Raw genomic sequence first — 18,902 nt, 5'->3', positions numbered from 1 at the left:
TCTTTCAAGCTTTCAGTAGCAAATTCACTATTAATAAAAGTAGTGGGATAGGGCTAATTGAGAAAGAAAGTGATGGGAATAATCAATTACTTAGCTTTGGACGAATTGGAAATGCTAACATAACGATTTGAAATCAACATGATTGAGTTTTAAATAAAGCCCACATCTTGAGTCCACAATTTACAGTAGGGCAAATGTTACAGTGGAATGCCACAGAAATGATAATAAAAGCAGCCTTCGCTAAGGCATTGGCACCACATGCATACTTGGTGGGGAACGAAAAGCTAGTTGAGTGATTAAAATTTTGACGTGATTCAGGCACTCAAACAGCGGATCAGATACAGTGGCGATACAAGGCGTCGGGCGGAAGAAGGCATGGTGGTTTCGTACAATGCGGAACAAATTAGTCACACTTATCATACCATGTTGTGAACACAATGTTGCATTCATGTACGTCTCAAAATTCAGTGGGGGAGAGAGTTTAACAGCTCCACCGAATTAGCATTAGGAAGATCAATACCCCATCTGACATAGTATCGCCAAGTCACGGGCAGATATCTCAAAATAATTAATTAATGCGAAACGAATGAACCTAAAGTGTTATGGCACAACTCGCATAAAGCGTGTGCCCCGGTACTGAATGGGATTGCCTTTACAATGCATTAAAACATCACGTAGACATTTATTTCCACTAAAATTCCAATTGCTGGGAAATTCCGCTCCAAGCCCAGATTAATTATCCACAGATAGAGGGTCTTGGTGGCTGTAGATCCTGAGGAAGGCCAGCTCAGCAAGTGGAGGCACAGACTGTCGTGACTGAGAAATCCCAGTAATTAAATGCACAGATAAAATTCAGTAAAAATTAGGATGCCTTGGTATATGATAACAGAAAGATATTATGGGTCAATTTTCTTGTGTTAATTCTGCGGCAGCCCAAGCCCTGCTCTTTTTTAAGTACAAATGAATGTAATTCAGCAATCTATTATGACAAATTAGTAATAAAGTCGCCAATGTTCCTAAACAACTAATGATATTGCAAAGCACATCAAGAAGCTGATTATATACCTATTTTAAAAAACTATACATAAACCTTTTATTACCTATTAATTCGACTGTCATAATATGACCTTACGTGCAAGCATTGTCGAAATGAAGTTTGTTTTCATAAACCGAGTTTTTATTGCTTGGCTCAAGGTTCTGCTTTCAAGGCTGGGTAAGAAGTTTTGTTGTTGTACACCAAAAATACAGCTGTGTACTATCTCAGTCGCCTAAAAATTTATTCTTCGGATCCAGTACTTCCTTTCAAGGTGGTAACGTTGGGTGGTTGCGCACGTGTGTTTGTTCTGGGTGAGTATGTATCGCAATCGTTGAAGAATAGGGGATACTGTAGATTTCATTTTGACTGATGTTTTAAGTATTAACTACTTTTGCGAGTTTATTCTGTTCAACGTGTCGCTCTAGTTAAACGATTACCAAGCGTTTTAGGGGACTAAAATGACCACATTTCCAACTCTGAGACCTAACGCTATTAAACTCCCATATTATTGCATCTCTTCTGTCTGGGACTGTCATTACGTTTAAGTGACCCATTTAGCAACCTAACATTTGACGTTATTATTCCCAATCGCTTCCTACCAAGGGTAAGGCATTGTTTAATCTGATCTTACTCTATTCATGATATCAGGCGACTGAGTCGTCTAACGCAGCCCACATTCCTTAAAGATTGCGAAATGAGCGCCAGGGCATCCCAATCGAGTGGCAAGTCTTGTTATCGACCCGTTTTATTGCCAGCACAGGTGTCCTTCGGAGGCGACTAGAAGACAAGGCGGAGCTTAAGAGGAAGTGTGAACTACTCTTAAAAATTTACGAGGAAGTAAGTGTTTTGAACTTCCGAGTTGCGAGGTATGTTAGGATAGGGTGAAGAGTACAAGGGATGCAACTAGGAGGTACAAGGCCGCCGGTCGTGCTGCACTTGAAGCATGGTTAGAATATGCGGCTGAACCGAAACCCGATCCATCAGACTTACTGAGGAGCGCCGGCTTTGGTCCAGAGGCCCTTGATCTGGAGCCGTCAGATCAATAATTTTTCTGATTCCCGACCTCTTCCACCACAAACTCCTCTGTCTGTGTTCGTTTACGTACAATGATCTATCCTATCAAAAATGAGGTATTCATGCCTTGAATGCTCATGACAAACCATTCATAACTGATTTGCGCTCATAGTGAAAAGTGAAATTCCATTTTTTTTGAACCGCTAGTGGACGCGCATCATAATCCAACAAATTCGTAAGGAAGCGCGCTACCAGCTTTGGAATACGCTTAGTGTCCCCATTTCATTGCATAATACGGAGGTGGGCATCTACAACTTGGGTGATCGTTTTAAAGTAAAAGCGTAAGTTTTGAGTGCATAAGTAATAGACAAGAAACTGCCAAGGTAGAAGGATGGATGATGAAAGGGAGTGCATGTCAATTATTGCTGAGGAGGATAAAAGTCTGCTACGAGACAGTGGAGACAATTGGAAACAATGATTGCCTTGGTCACCACCAGAAACTGATGCACAGGCGCCGAATCGGAGGAGGAATCTCCTAAATAGATTGTGAACGTGGATTCGCCAGTAAGTTCCGCTAAAAATCAAGATGAATAAGGTGATCACGATCACTAACGCGCTATGTAAATAAATAGATTGAATAATGAGTTCTGTTGCTGTGCTAGATGAGCACGCACTTTGTGTGGCTAGAGGGAAACAGTCTAGATACCAAAAACTGTGACTCCAAACTTAACAAACGGGAAAGGTGAGTGCTGTCACTGAAATTGTCTGGATGTAGCTTCAACGTGCGAGGGGGTGGAGAGCTGCCACTCACCATTATGGAGGTTACTCTCTGTGACTGATCGAGCAGCTGGCGAAGTAAGGTCAGCCAGAGAGTGGCCGATCATATCACTCGATGACATACCTCTTGGTAATTCACTAAAAGAAACACAAAAATGGGACTGATTCAGCGACTCAGCTCAACAAATTAGAAAGCACAGTTACCCGATAACGTGGGTTGTGTACCTCTGGTAGCTTTCGGACATAAGACACTTGGAGATGGATCCTACCTTTCTTCCAAAAAGTGAGCTGAGTCTGGGTTAACTTTTATGTTGCGGCACTAGAAAAAAAGACTCACTGGCCATGCAGTTCCACTATTCGGTGCGAGTCGGGTTGAAGGCGTAACGAGAAGAGCTTGCTCTTGGGTACCGTCTGATCAGGAAGATGATGCTCAAAAACGCGGCAAATGGTCTGCAGCACGGGCTCATTCACGTTCTGATTGGAGCATGGTGGTAAAACTGCAGCGTGAATTAAATAAGGGCACTTACCTCCCTCACGATCTAACAGACCACTGCTACCTATTCGTTCACATTATATAGTATGAATGCTAATAAGTGATTTCACCCATGTAAAACCGCATGTTTCGAATAAATCTTTACTAACAACAGACCGATATCGCCACAGCATTCCAAAAGACAGTAGCCTGCTCTGGATGAGTCAACAGGAGGCTTAGACTTGTCGACGATCGGAAGTATGAAACTGCGAGCGATGGGTTCTAAAGGTAGCATTAGATTTGTCAGTTACTCCGGTAAAGTAAGCACCACATATCATAGGAAATATTCATAAAATTCCCTGGTTTTGCATTTTGACTTAAGAAATTCTGACACTGCATTTGCGCTTTGGTGTCTTCATTAAAGACCACTGATAAAGGAGGTGAAGCAGGATCATCCTATCATTTTAATACGGCTAGCCAATAGCACCTGAGCCACTGTAAATTGTAAACAAAGTAAGCTACTAACTCACACTTATAGTAGATGAAAAGAGGCAGCCTAGGTTAAAGAACTAGCTCAGGAAATTACTCAAGTTTTATGTGCATCAACAGATTGAGTCGCTTTAAAGAGGGTAATTATATCCATTGCGCATTTACAGATATCAGTGCAATTTTCCCTAAAACTTACGCCCACTCGCAAGTTGGTCACGTTCCTCGGAAGATATGGAAAGATTACTCTTAATAATACCTTCTGTCAGTTCACTCGGAGAAATCAGTTCATTTAGCGTTTTCCCCGTTAAAATGGTCTGAATAGTCAAAATAATACTTAGCCAGCACTATAGACGCATGTAACAGCAGAGAAAACATGGTCGACAAAAATAATGAGAATTTTAGCTCAAACATGGATGTGGAATCATGCAAAACAATTAATAAACGATAACATCGCGCTAGCTATATTATTCAGAACTTATTTCTGAAAATTCAAAAGTAGGTAATTAAACAAGGCCTTCAAGCTAACGCAAATGTGTGAAAAAATCCACGATAATCATATTATCAAGAGCAAAAAAACTCGGTTACAGGGTAGAGATAAAACGGAACTGTTAACAATAATGAACAAAAACACCACATTAGCTCTACTACCATCTACGCAAAGTACCCGATTCGATTGGGAACAGCAAAATTTTGACTCGAAATGATTTAGCCTTGGGATTGCATAAGGGAAAACAGCTGGTGAGAAAAAGTTAAGAAAAACTTGCAAGATCAGATCCAAGGCAGCGACCCAAGTTTCCCGTTGCCATCAAAATCATTGCATCACTACATCGTATACGCATACCGAAGCCATCAAAGTTCTGTAATTTGAAAATCATAAATATGAGCATGAAGCGGGAATTATATAAGATGAACCCGTATCTTAGCAATATTAAACAGAAATATTTGTATAGTGTGCAAAACAAATAAAAACAGTGAAATCAGGAGTTAAAAATTAGTTGCTAAATTGGATGTAAAATGATTCAACCAACACCACCTTTAATATGCACTCCGAATATTCATTATCGGTAAGGATCAGGTTTCGTGCCTCTGAGCCATTTAAATCTGCACAGAAAACAAGGCACTGCATTAACAATTCAATGCTTTCGCCATAATGATAAGAAAATAGTGGATAAATAGTCTACACATATAACGACTAGACTTTTAGAACCTACTTGAATATCGCATTAATAACTCAGTTCCAGCTTTAAAAACCGCAAGTTTGTCCCGATAAACGGCATTTGGAAGTTGTTGGTGAAGAAAATCGGTTTCCGACTTCAACCGTGCACGACGTTTACGCTCGATCTCATTATGCGTAAACCTATCAAAGAAAAGCTTCGTGTTAAAATAAGGACCGAAATACAGGACTAGATAGGGGATGAGTGAAAGGGACGCAGGCTGTAAAAAGAATATTCTCCAGACATAAATTTTGCCAAAAATGAGTAAAATAGCCGGAGTGAGATATCCAAAAAGTCCTTATTCTAGATGCATAATGAGAACGATGACGAAGGGAATAGGGGTTCTCGAAAATGACACATTAAAAGAATTGCTGAAATTTCCGCTAAGCAAAACATATGACTCCAAATGGCAAATGAACAACTACAAAATATACATACCTAATACGTGAAGCCTGCCAATCACGGGGAATAAAACCAGGAGGTCTGCATTTTATTATCCTTTTTGACCCCTCAGCCATTCGAATGCCCCCAATTCATCCTAAAACAAACAATTTTTAGAGTAGTCTGGCACACCATATGATCAACAGTTATGGTGCTTTGAGGAGAAATATTGGGAATAACCGCTGGCGTTAAATACGAGTTAGATACAAAGTAGAGCAATTAGATTGTTTGGCAAATGAAACTTGCACAGCTAACCATAAATGCTTTATTTTCTTTGCATTAAAAGCCCCAATTTCTCTGCAATCATACAGGAATACGCATTGATAAAATAAACTGCAACAAATTTCCACCGTTACGATAACGAATGCGATGAAAAAAATATCGAAGGTGTCGTTAGAAAATGATGAAAAGACCCTTACTCACAGATGTAATTACCGCGAGTTATGCTACGGCGCACAGCAATAGCAACCCACACAGCATTACAAGCTATGTGAAGTTTTAGCACGATTTTTGCAAATGGCATAGGTCAGTTGAGAGTGACTAAACCTGACGGCGAAATATTTAGGTTTTAAGAAGGGAATAGAACAAACTAGTTTGCTCAAAAGTACTATGAGTCTCACTAGTTCACGGGCAATCATGCTCCAAATAGGGCGATCTTTATAAGCTCTATGCTGTACAGACTATGACTTCATCATTTGGTTTTTTGTTGAGTTAAAAAGCATTTTTCTAAAGAAGAGGCAAAATTTTGCTTTAATACTATTATATTTACAAAAGGCAGCTAAACTCTAAAGTTCTGATTCATTGATATTTGCAGGTAACCACTTGAATTCGTGGGTTTGATGCATTATATGTGTATATCCCGACGTGATGTATTCGGATTTGGAGTCCAACGAGCAGAGGTTGCGTGACGCATTTGGTAAGCTTCAGTGGGAATCTTAACACTTTAAAGCTTTTCTTGAAAGCAGAAATACTAGGCGTGCGCTCTTCGAAGTTAACAAATTCATTAAAAAGAACCCGAAATCGCCTTCCGCAAATGTAAGTACCTATTTATGCTAACATTGCAGGCATTGAAAGCTCTTGTTCTCCTTAGATCTGCTAAGATGGCGGAAGCCTGCGAGATTATGAGCTTAGTTATGGGAGAAACTCATACAGACCGGGATACTCTGAACTTTATGTCCACTTTTTTCAGGGAGCTGGATAAGGGTACAGTGAAGACTCTCCCTAACGCGCTAATCTAGAGGAGACGCTTCAGTCATATCTTACGACTGCCTTAGAGAAGTTTCCTGATAATGAGGACCTCCTTGTTTGCTTGTTTTTTATTCATGTACGCAAATGCAATTTCAATGCTCAACAAGCAATCGCCCGCAAACTGTGCCAACAAAATCCTCTGGACCGAGGATTTAGGTTTTGGATGGCCCTAAGTACAGTTCTACAGGGGGAAAAGGACGCAGCGTTGGCCAAACGCATGTTTCTCCCATTAGCCGAGCGAATTTTAGAGAAGGCGCTGAATGAGGGATACTTTCGTTCACATAAGGATCTTCATTTTTACATTTCAGTACTGAAAAGGATGGGCAAGTACTCCAAGGCTCTGGGCCTTTTAACTGATAGTAGTGTTATGGGTGCGTTTATGTTATCTTTTAATAATTGCTCGTTTGCAACTTCTCAGTCCGATTTGTGTGCGTCTATTCCTGGATTTTCTTACTAAATTCATTTTATTTAGACAAGATTAATGAACAAGATTATCAGCATGACTACTCAGACTGTCTCCTGGAGCTAAATGCCGAACTTGGGGATTGGTCCGAAATGGTACGAATTGCGACGGTTATGCTGGAAAAGGATTCTGACAATTGGTCTGCCTGGAAAACACTATTGCACCACGGTTTTCAAGATGAAGACAAGTGTGTTTTTTTCACTAAACTTATTTAAGCATTCTCGACACTGCTTTCCATGCTCATTTGTCTCTGTAGCTTTGAATCAGAATGTAACTTTGATGGTTTAGCCCGCGTTTTGTGTACTTGAAATTTTCTTGCTTTTTTCACCAAATTTGCGTTTTCAGGACGAAAGTTTTACTTTCACTAATAGACCGGTTTGTAAAGCAATCACCAAACTGTCGTGGCCCTTATCTTGCCTTGATTGACTTTTCTGCAAATCTCATCAAACGTGGAATTCAGCACCCCAATGCGGAGGAGTCCTTTTGCGTTAACCTCGCCAATCAGTTTTTTGCTAAGTACGGTCGAAAGCCGATAGGGGCCTTGGATTTGTCCTATGTTTTACCATTTCTAATTAAATCTGAAGAAAACCGCCTCAGCGTAAGTTCCCTGTTTTATCAGCATTCATCTTCTTCTGTCCCTATCTTCACAGTTCCATCATTCTCATTAGTCTCAACAAGAACTCGTTAGGATTTTGTTATTTTAGAATAACGGTTGCTGCTCCAGTTTCAATTCTTATTTTTACCTTTACTTTAAGTATGTACTATTTCTGCGTAAAAAAAACGTTTTTCGTAGTCTTCAACTTGTTTTGCGCTAAAAATATTTTTTTTTTTAGTTCATAGGAACCCTTTTAAAAGAAATTCACTACAAACATAAATTGTCAGTGAGTTGGTCTTATTTTTGACTTTTACGCTTTACGCCACTGAAAATCCTTCTATGTGGCTCCAACTTAAGATGCTTTGTTAAATCACCATTCGTTACCTTTTATTCATGAATATAATCTTCTTGACTAGAACACATTTCGCCAACGTTTTTAATAAGGCATGAAATTTATATTGCTGATTGTTTTTAGTGTTATTTATACATCATTACTGCATTGGTATCTCTGATCACGCACAATTTTTTGTACGGTGCACTACAAATCTAACTGCCTCTTAGCTAGACTGACTTTATGTAGTCCGATAACCAAATGTTATATTTCCTGAAGAATTGAAACTACTGCGTATTGTAAGAGTTGATCAATGAAACAATACGACTGTCCTTTCATTTTAGATGGGACTTTCCATCACCTCCACTTTGATCTGGCTTTATTTACACTTTTTCTGAATTCATAACGCATCTTCGTGAATCGGGACCATTTTTTTATTTTTAAGTCTCTTAGTGATGATGAAAACGTTCATTATGAAGTGTGTGCTTATCGTTTGGCACGAACCAACGGTGTACCTCTCAACATAACGGACCTTATCTCGGCCTACCAATTGCATGCCAAACGGACTCAACTGCTTGAGAAAGACGCTCCTAAGGAGATAGCACCTGCTGATGGTCTTCTTCAGCTTGCAATTTCTGAGATGCTCGATCCTATGGTTGGGCCGTCAAGTTGCGAAAACTCCTTTGGAAGACTGCTGCTTGCTGCCTACTGGCTCGCAGAAATCGGCTTGAAGTATTCTCCAGCCAATCACCTCATGCGACTCCGACTCTCTTCCATCCTTTCGCCTTGTGGTGGCCTTGCTTGTATTGGTCGTCAGCTAAAGGAGCTGATGCTCCTAAACTTGAAGGAGGCTCTCAATGTTTCTATCGGGTTTGTTTACAGTGGCATTAACTTGATATGCGACTTAAAATAACATAGCCGATCCTCGCGTAACTATTTTTTGAATGATCTACAGATTCGTAATCTTTTTTAAATCGTCAAATAGTGCCTCTGATAGCCAGTTGTTTGCCTTTTTAATAAACGATATATTATTTTAGCACTTAATAGAAGTCAGAATTTTTAAAATATTCTTTTGTCGTTAACATTTATTAAGTTACCGAATAAATACCAGGCGAATTAGAAGTTGAACTTTTGAGTACCACAGTAATTGCAGTTTTATTACCATTGACTAGCATTTGTCCTACTTTTCCTATTTTATAAAGCTTTGTTTTACATCAGCTACGCGGCAATGGCGCCTGGACCTGTCTTGACTATCTTCGGTAATCAACCTCCATCTACGACTCTTCCGGACCAAACGAATGTGAATTTAATAAAATATCACGAAATGATGGTTAGCAAGGTTCGATCTATTCGGCGTGAAACCGAGAGCTGGCTTGTGTGCGCTTATCGGCGTCAGACTTTCAGTCGTGTCCATGAGTATACCCAGTTTCTCTATAAATTGGGGCATTCAGACTCACTCCTACTTGCTCAATCTGAACTCATCTATTACAAAGTTCTTGTCGCCTCCAATAGGTATAGTCTTCTTCGGAATTGGCCCTACGAAGAAAGTTAATTTTCTATGGCATCATACTTCGCAGTTTTACACCTAGACTTAAATGTTGTCAGAATTTTGATCTGCACAGATTGGGACTTCAGTGTTTCAGTTAATGCTCCCATTTTATCCGTTGCCATGTATACAGTTTTGGCTTGAAGTTTTTAGTATCTCACACGACATCGCTCACGATTTGGGGTGTGTTCATAGAGTAAAACTAGACTTTATCCGAAATGCTACAAAATTATCTCCATGAATCTTGTTTTTCCCTCTTTCATTTCTAGCTTTGATGATGCACTCGAACAGATGGGCAATTTCGCCAGTGAAGTGGCGTCTGGTGAGTGCTGTCACGGACTTCTTAGCGTCACCGATCCTATGTAAACTTGAAACTGATAGTATTATCATCGCGAGTTTTTTTACCTCCCGTCAGTCTAGACTTTTTCGGTGTCGTCTTTGGTTATAGTCACGAATTTCCCAAAACCTATCCCCTTTTTTTGGCCAAAAAACCATTTTCGAGGATACGATGCCTCACCTGCATTAAATGTTTGGGCTTGCCTAAATGCGATGGTTTGAATCGAAATCCTGAGAGAGTGGCGCAAGTATTTCGTTGCATATCGTCGGATGGCCAGCGGTAGTGCATTCATGATTTCTTGTCTGTAGTGTTTTTCTTGACAACTCAAATTAGTTAACTGGATTTGCGTCAATGAAAACTTTTGTTGAACAATTACGACATAAATTGTGCCTGAAAAATTGATGAAGTTTTGCCTTCCACTTGTAGTGAAAGAAGCACTCCTCAATGTCTGCGATAATCGAGATTTTTCCGTTGTTCCAGAATTTTCTCGGTGGGTTGCCTCTTGCACTTTTTTGATGTCAACAAATTCATCCGTTCAAAATTATTCTTACACTTTAGTCGAAAACCGGACCCAGAAAATCAAAAACGATGCTTTGATCATTTGGTAAGCGGAATTTTGGCTTGAAATTTAGATCACCATCTTAGTCATTTCTCGTTCTTGGAGTAAAAAATAGTATACTTACTGTATCTGAGTGTGATTCGGTGTTTTACTCCTGAAGATTTACACAAACCATTTACGATCGCATTTTGATTCTGAAGGTGCATGAAAATGCCTTGCGTTGATCCCTTTCCAGGAGTGATTGGTTGGATTGGAGTTTATTCCCACTAAACGGACGCCTTAAATACATAAGCTGTGTGAAGCAGGAAGCTTTGAAAATTTTTAAGGAAGTTGTTCAACTATTCTTCAAGTACGAGATTGTTTTTATAGACAAATGCCTTCTGAGGTAGTGCTACCCTATGATCGTGTTTCTTTATCTTAATAGTAAGCGACTTACTAATTTTATTCACAGTGGTGCATTATGCAATTTACTTTGCTTTTTTGTTCCCATTTAGTGTGCTTGGATGAACTTTCGTCTAGATGTGGTAAATCTTTTTGGAGCCTGTTCAAAGTTGGTTATGAAAGCGGTTCCATGCATCGACCAAATCGGTTCTGGTGAACTTGGTGATGAGTCGCGAAAAGACCTAAAGGATCTAGTGGAGACGATTGAGAATCAATCGAATTCTCTAATATCACGAATGAAAGCAATGGAAGTTGTCACTTCGTTCGATTGCACAAAATTTAAGGTGTGTCTTTCACTCTACTCTAAAGGCAAAATGCATTTGATCAATCCGATCCCATCTATTGCGTTTATTCGTTCTTATCGTTTCCCATCACCTTTGGAATGTGGGTGCATTTTGAACGCATATTTCTCAGCACTACTTCGTCGGTCCGTCAATGAGCGTTGTTATTCTACCAGATGAATTGTGTCATATTTAATAAGATGACTTGCATTTAATAGAGAATAGGGGGCATTATTTGTTGGCCTAATTTGTTTCATTGTTTATTTTAGTATGTTGACCTTCTCCTCACATCGGAGGCAATTTTCATGTCGCCGCCTCCTCTGCCTAAAACTAACATGATGTCCTTCTACGTACATGGTCCCTTTACGCAAATCCTAATGGCTGGAATCGATCTGCTCAAGTATTTGACGGCACTTTTGGACAATGCCTCGAGTAATTATCAACTATACTTCTCATAGTTTATGAATACGGCAGAATAATCTTCTACCCTGATCTTTTTGTTAGATGAACCGCTAGATATGGAAAAGTGTGCTCTTCCACGGTGCTTGAGCGAACCACTTTTGCAATTTATTGGTGAATCTCCCGGTATTCCCTCTCTTCCTTCACCTCCTCAAGCCGACTCCTCACTTCCTGGATTGCTAAATCCGAGTTCTGTCCTTGTTGGCTTCGGAGTTGCCATGGAGACGCTGGCGATGGCTACCCTATTTATTACGGCGGCTGTTGCCATGTTGCGACCTCGAAGGTGCGCGACTTGCATATTCCCTTGTTATATACAACATTTCTACTTTCAAGCCAGAAGTAAACATTTTTCAGATTGGTACACCAACCACTGCAAAACAGGTCGAAAAAGAACAAGAAAAAGCAGCAACACAAGGTGGATGTAGAAACGATTACTGCCTCTCCACCAGCAAGGCACCTTGACCAAGTGGCTGCGTTGATTCGTGCCGTGGTCATTCCACAACTTCAGTATGTGGCTACCAGTTTGCGGAAGTTGGCGGAGGATTGGGCTGGGTGGGTCTCCACCATGGCACCCAAAGCGTTCACCGCCACAGCCATGCAAGCCGCCCGAGCTGCTCTCCCAAAAACACCCGACGAAAACAAGGTCTTTAATGTTGCCCTGATGTGAACACTGTTCAATTAGATCTGGTATTCGTATTACTGCTAATTTGTTTTTCCGCTAAATGATGGCGGTGATTTGGTCTCTTCGTTTGTAATCAGGCCTATACCTTGTTCTCATTCCTTCATTCTCATAAAACTTACGGAATTTTCTTGAAACACTTTCACATTTGCATCAATTGAAAAGTTTTAGGTATGGCTATCTCTACTTAACGTCGCTGACTTGTCACCTGAATGTTTGCTTCCTGCATTGCTGTTGGCTTGCTTGCGTAATTAATACTGGTTACGAGTTAAACATTCCATGCTACGACAAATCTTAGTTGAATTCACATGAAATTAATAGCCATGATCTGGCTTCCTGTAAGTACTAGAACTATTTTTGGCATGGTATCACCAGTCATTATCGAAAAGCGAGGAGGCTTTTATTAGCTTACTTAATGTTCAATCTGTTAGTCATAAGTTGAAACGAGTTTCCGTGATTTTGAATCAGGCAGCTGATGCGTAGTGGCTTTTGCCATCCCTCTGTATTTGAAAATGCTTCTTTTTTCAATTTTGCAGTTTTTTCCTTGGTATCCTGAAAGCAAGAAAGAGTGCCCATTAATTTACAAGGAACTGGCGGATGATTTGGCCCGTGGTTTCAACGAACTCTTTGGGGCTTGTAAAGGTAAACTGTTAGCGCTCGACGGTGCCTTCATTGAGGTTGGCTGTTTTACAACCGCGGTCGAAGACTAACAATGAACGCCTGCGGATCGTGAAGGTCTCATTGGGACGCTTTTTAAAGCCACTCCGCTTGGTTTTAGCACTCAATACAAAATACGCGTCTGCTTTTTCTGGCATTTGCTAGTCGTTTCTTCAAAGTAATCTTTTTGAATTCAATAAAATGAACTGGTAGATTTTAATGTTGACTTTTGACGCGTTTGTGTGTGTATGTTATTCTTACCGTATCGTGCATAGGCGTTTTGATTTATTCTATTTCCCTGTAGACAAAACAGTAGTTTCCTGTTCGTTATGAGCTGCACCACTCACTAGATTATGCATCACATATTTCACTTCTGTTGGCAGCTAGATTATTTATGCTTTAATACTGGAGTTACTTTTTTACGAAGAAATAACTCAGTAGAAAATGATATAAGGGCAGTCTCGAGCTTGTGTCGGAATGTGTTTCAACTGAGATTTATCAAAATCATTGATCTCGCTGTTGATCCTCTCTGTGTATTACAGATGCAAATCTCTTTTTTTCACACTTCGGATTGACTGTATCCTTCAAATGATGTTATGCTAAACATAATTCTATTTTAGAATATACTTGTCCAACAAACCAGAGACAATTATAAATGGATGGCACCGGTGTTAAATCCTCTTCCACCTGCGATTCCTCTACAGGACAGCGTAGAACGAGACAGGAGGGTTCCAATGGCTCGGATCCATCGGGTTCTCAACCTCCACTGCAGTCATCTTCATCAAATGATAACACTAACGGGAACTTTGAGTGCAATATCTGTCTGGATCAAGCTCAAGACGCCGTCGTAAGTCGTTGCGGTCACCTCTTCTGTTGGCCCTGTCTCCATCAGTGGCTGGAGGTGAAAAAGTCCAGACCTGTGTGTCCTGTTTGCAAGGCTGCCGTCAGCCGCGATTCGGTGAGGAAACACTCATGTTGCACCGTAAATCGCTTCACACAGTTTCGGGTGCCTATTTTGATCACATATTTGGGGCTCATGACACTGCTGTGTTGGGGATGCTTGGGCTGTGCTTTTACTAGTTTCCCTCTTCAGCTGTTCGAGAACACTTTGGTCCCTTTGCGATTTTCCTCCTGATTGACACCTTCCAAAGATTTCAATAACTTCCGTTTAATAAATTTTGATTTTATATACTCTTACACTTTAGGTTATCCCTCTATACGGAAGAGGGGCTGACCACAAGCGAGATCCTCGTAATAAGGTTCCCCCGAGGCCACAAGGCGTGAGAACAGAGCCTGCACCCCAGCGGGTTAGGGCGTTTTCCCATATTTTTTTACACTTATTATTAGCATATTAATTGGGAGCGTTTGTGCCTTGATTGCAGGATTCACCCTTTAGCGCGTTCAGTAATATCTTTGGAGGAAATGCCAGGGACGATGGTGAGGGAAGTGGAGCAAATTTACAGGTCTCCTTCGGTTTCGGCCCATTTCCCTTCGGCCTCTTTGCGACCACATTCAATATCGGTGGCGGCGGTGGTGCAGGAAATGGAGATGGTCAGAACAATAATCAGGCTGAAGCTGAAGCTCTCTCGAAGCTCTTCCTTGGAATAGCAATATTCTTTATTATCTGGCTCCTAATAACCTGACCTAATTCGTCAAGTTGAGACACCGAGGTCTTTCTGTGCACGAATCCATCAACATTTCCCTTTAGTTTGTGATCTATCCCTTCCCTCCCCACAGACACGCATACCCACGTATACGCATGCATGACTTCTCATCCTTCCACATGTGTTAAAAAATTTTATATGTCGTGGGAAGTTCTTCAGTGGCTGTGTGTGTTCGTTAGCTTGCTTGATTATACGTATGAATTTGTTTTGTGGGAGTAGACGCTTCCCTTGGTTTCATTATTGGCTGTCTTTACAGTGTATCAATCCAAACTAGTCGTTCTTGTTTTTTCCTACTTTTATGCCTGTATTTTTATTGGACGTTGATATTTGATACGACACACCGCATCAGAGGTCATAACACAGGTCACCTGAGGTTTTTCAAATTTACTTCCTGCTTACATTAGTCAACTGGACGCAGTGAATTTCAAAATATCCCTATTCTCACTGTTCACGTTTACGTTGATGCACAGTTACGTCGATGCTTTTTCATTTTTTGTACAGAATACCCATCTGTAAGTGGGTTCGTCCGCACTAAAATGACGTATTAAGGTTCCCATTTTATGGCTACAACTACTAATCACACTTTTATTTTAATTTTTGCATTATTCCTACTAATTATTTCATGTATCGTCCCAAACTTTAAATCTACTATGTGAAACTGATTCTGCTGCATTTGTGTGCTCCGCCTGTCTAGACTCTATTTCATTAGCAGTCATTGAATGTTGCTTGATCTGGACAACCCACTGCCAAGGACTATTCTCATGACGTAGGTTAATTACCATTCGTATTCTCTTTGCTCTGTGTGAAGACTCCAACGGTTAGCTATGAGTTTAACTTAAGGTCATTCACAGATACGGTCTACCATTTCAGTGCACTCCTGAAATAGTTGTCCTTGTTATCCATGTTGAATGCTGTGGTAACTTTTATTTTTAATAACGCATTAACTATGTGCTCCGCAATAAATGAGGATTTAATATTTTCAGTCAAAGACGTTTAGAGTTGGATTGCCAACTTTTCACACATCTGATTTATTGGTGCCAACTCCCACTGTTCTGTCACAAGGTTTAGATTTTCTGACTGCTCAGAGGCGGTTCCAGCCTCTAAGCCCACGCGCCGTGTGATTCTGATTCAAAATGACTTAAGTGTCGCATGTGTTGCTTTAAGCCGCGGTAGCAATGTCCTTTCAGACGTTTATGGCGGTTTATGTTAGCCGCGGCAATGAATCTGCCCACAAAGACCCTTTGAAGCAAGCTATGTCGCCTGTGGATATGAAGTTTTTTGTTTCATTTGTGAGGCTGTTTCTCTAATTTTGCTGCCTTGTGTCAGAAAACATTTACGAAGTGCTGCTATTGTAGAATCACTTGTTATTGGAATCATGTGTTACATTGTTGATGTTCCCGTTCTGCTCCAGGTAAACGGACTGTTTATCTTCGCGCTAAAAGCAAAGACATTCCAAACGGACGTTTTCAAAAATACAGTAATCTCGATTTAGTTTTTATTTTCATTGAGTAGCAACTCATCTCTAAACACTGTCTATTTACCATTTGCAATAGTGTTACTCTTTTTTTCATGGCAGTTGTCCCGAGTGTGGTTTATTGTCACGGTTTCTAGCCTTGCTTTTAATCACTTGCCTTCAACTGACCGATGCTCTTGTTCTCTTCCACAAGTATCTAGCCCATTCCTCCCTTAGTTTTTTTTTTTTTTTTTTTTTTTTGTCTCGGCAATGTATAGGGCGTTGTCCGATTTCATGGGTGACATATCTTTATGGGTTTCCCTTACCTTTCTCTCGAAAACTATCCTTTTTTGGCTAAAATGCACTAGACAGGAACACTACGTAATGAACGTTTTTGGCTTTCTTATCCTCCTTAGGCATTATCTTGCTACTCTCCCTCTGCAAATTTTCTAACTCTAACAATAAATTAGCATCGCTATTTAACTCAAATTGGGTCTGTTAAATCACGAGATATCAAGGCATTAGTAGTAATCACAAAGTGTAAATGTTAGTGCCCTCTTAAGAAATAAGTTCGATTTTGCCTCTCCAGTTCCGCGATGGTCCGGGTAAAGTATCGCTACCTCATATCGATCGTGTCAGTGGGGGTTTCAAGCGGTGCCTCGCGGGGTGTCTCCCACCGACCTGCTTACCCTGGCTGCCTCGCCCTCTCCTCTCCCTCGTCATCTGTTAACTCCTCTTCCTCCTCCAGCGGTGATGCAATAATTTATCGGGCCATTAGACGTTCCATGCAGACGGTTCACGGTACCTTCGGGGTGGGTCGCTTGATGGCGCGATTTCGCATCATCTACTGGAATCCATCCTCAGGCCTACTCATCATTAGGGCTCTTCGCGGCCTCCCGGCTGAGCAATTGACTTCCGCTCTCACTCTTATTACCTCAGTATACGACGGTGAGTGAACTCCCAAAAACGCTTTCCCTCAGTTTCTCTCCTCATTCATGACCATCTTTTACTTTCACTGGTCGCTCTCGGAAATTATTAACTGCTCTCGATAGATTTTTTATCAAATCAGTGTGTTTGGTTTGTTTATGTTGTTTTACTTTATCGGGATATTTCGTAATTTCGGTTTAAGTTATCTTTTACAAGTAAATCAGTTTCGAGTTAAAATAAATCGGTGGGTCACCTCCACAGTTCTCGATAACTAGAATTCCCTACTGTCAGCGATGTTTTTTGCTCACTGATCTCTGTGTCTAGGAAATCAAGCCATCGTTACTTTGGTTAGTTTGCGTGATGTCATTTTATTCGATAAATTGTGCACTATGTCAACTCAATACTTTTCGCGGCATATCCTAATGCATTTCATTCCCCTTTACCAGGTATCTCCTTTGACGGGGTTTATTACCCGGGTGTTAGCATATTTTACAAATCACCATTTACAAGTTTCCGCATATCCTCTGAAACTCATTATAACCATGCGTGTTTAGCCTATCAATAAACGCAATATTACCAAGTGCGACGATCTATATCATAACAGAAATATTCGGATGGTTGAATTTATTCATTCATATTTCTGTCAGTGATCATACTTTATCATGAGTTAATAGATATGCCAGTGTTTGCGTTTTGAGAAGGATCAGAAGGACAGTACTCTCCTAATTTTTCGGATCAGATGTTAATATTTTCTGATTACCAAATTCCATCTCGATGCTTTTCAAAGTCATTGATAAATTATTTCGTTGCTGCCTAGGAGCAGTTGAGCGGCCGGCCGTGATCGACGTAATTCATCGAAGCGGTACGGTTCGCTGCTGTCAGAAGTTCATTGTTGACTACTACAAGACCCAATTGTCAGGCTGCATTTCGGGGGTGCAGGAGACGGCCATTGCGCGAGCTGTCGCACAACGAATGATCGACGCAAAACCTCCGGATTTGACTTTCGACTTTAAGTAATCCCCTTGTTATCACAAAAATGTTTTTTTAGTAAAGCAGCAGAGGCATTTACTTTCACCTTCAGATTACTTTGCCAATAACCTAAGTAATTAGTAATCGTAATGTACTCTACATTGTATCACTTAAGAATTTGTTGATTTTAGTGAACCTATTCAAATCCGCGATTGAGATTCTTACTTTTAAAATTTTCATGACTTTGTCTATACTCTGCTCTGGAAGGTAATAGACATTCGAAGCTAATTAGTGGAAATCCTGTGGTTCAGTTAGGGAACACCCACTCCGTGGCAGATACGAAGGCATGCTGGTGATGTAAATGGAGAGTACGAAATTTCTCTGATCAATGTATATAATGTGAGGCTTTGGAGAGCATTGATTGGTGAAGAGACACGAAAACGAGCCTGTGGGGTCAAGGTTAATTGGCAAGTCGCTTTTCTAAATTCATTTGCGGTCACGTGCACACGGCCCACTAATCAATGTCATTTATGCGCTAATCTTGGTGCCAATCACCAAGGCGTGAGTCTTAACCATGTACATCGATTTGACGACAAGTTTGTTTACCCGTGATTCGGTGTCTGTATAACTTGTCATGGTGCTCCAACACATAAGCTGTACAATCGTCAAACCCCCTGATCAAAGACACCTCCTCAGAGTTTCAGGAGTGGGGCTTCACCACGTCTATAGAAATGCAGACATCCAATAAACGTACCACCACAACTTAAATTAGTTTGAGAAGGGGATCTGCAGTTTAATCTTGCATAAATTTACTGATTCATGTGTGCTGCGCCAATGAATAGAATAATCA

The 18,902-nt window shown here is 40.6% G+C and overlaps 4 protein-coding genes across 4 annotated transcripts; 3 read left to right on the top strand and 1 right to left on the bottom strand. All coding sequences in view use genetic code 11, as the record gives it.

Moving 5' to 3' along the window:
- Positions 1-2,469: 2,469 nt before the first annotated feature.
- On the bottom strand, positions 2,470-5,520 carry EGR_00771 (hypothetical protein; the record flags this gene model as incomplete). Its single annotated transcript, XM_024490020.1, has 10 exons — positions 2,470-2,624; positions 2,862-2,965; positions 3,165-3,324; positions 3,477-3,581; positions 3,985-4,102; positions 4,374-4,393; positions 4,549-4,645; positions 4,822-4,889; positions 5,000-5,145; positions 5,441-5,520. 10 exons carry the CDS (start codon positions 5,518-5,520, stop codon positions 2,470-2,472), a joined length of 1,053 nt encoding a protein of 350 aa, XP_024355423.1.
- Positions 5,521-6,310: 790 nt separating this feature from the next.
- On the top strand, positions 6,311-12,370 carry EGR_00770 (Phagocyte signaling-impaired protein; the record flags this gene model as incomplete). The annotated part of the gene is made up of 13 exons (XM_024490019.1): positions 6,311-6,359; positions 6,718-7,062; positions 7,164-7,341; positions 7,500-7,752; positions 8,526-8,950; positions 9,299-9,592; positions 9,896-9,948; positions 10,390-10,453; positions 10,522-10,567; positions 11,017-11,247; positions 11,514-11,676; positions 11,749-11,986; positions 12,058-12,370. The coding sequence occupies 13 exons, from the start codon at positions 6,311-6,313 to the stop codon at positions 12,368-12,370; spliced, it is 2,652 nt and encodes an 883-aa protein (XP_024355422.1).
- Positions 12,371-13,694: 1,324 nt separating this feature from the next.
- EGR_00769 (RING finger protein) lies at positions 13,695-14,682 on the top strand (the record flags this gene model as incomplete). Its single annotated transcript, XM_024490018.1, has 3 exons — positions 13,695-13,997; positions 14,245-14,346; positions 14,422-14,682. The coding sequence occupies 3 exons, from the start codon at positions 13,695-13,697 to the stop codon at positions 14,680-14,682; spliced, it is 666 nt and encodes a 221-aa protein (XP_024355421.1).
- Positions 14,683-15,422: 740 nt separating this feature from the next.
- On the top strand, positions 15,423-18,100 carry EGR_00768 (Ribonuclease P/MRP protein subunit POP5; the record flags this gene model as incomplete). The annotated part of the gene is made up of 3 exons (XM_024490017.1): positions 15,423-15,469; positions 16,746-17,104; positions 17,901-18,100. 3 exons carry the CDS (start codon positions 15,423-15,425, stop codon positions 18,098-18,100), a joined length of 606 nt encoding a protein of 201 aa, XP_024355420.1.
- Positions 18,101-18,902: the final 802 nt, after the last annotated feature.

The sequence above is a fragment of the Echinococcus granulosus genome (genome assembly GCF_000524195.1).
Source record: "Echinococcus granulosus chromosome Unknown EG_S00003, whole genome shotgun sequence".
Lineage (NCBI taxonomy): Eukaryota > Metazoa > Platyhelminthes > Cestoda > Cyclophyllidea > Taeniidae > Echinococcus > Echinococcus granulosus.
The sequence above is the reverse complement of the archived record's forward strand: the minus strand, read 5'-3'. Positions and strand labels throughout refer to the sequence as shown.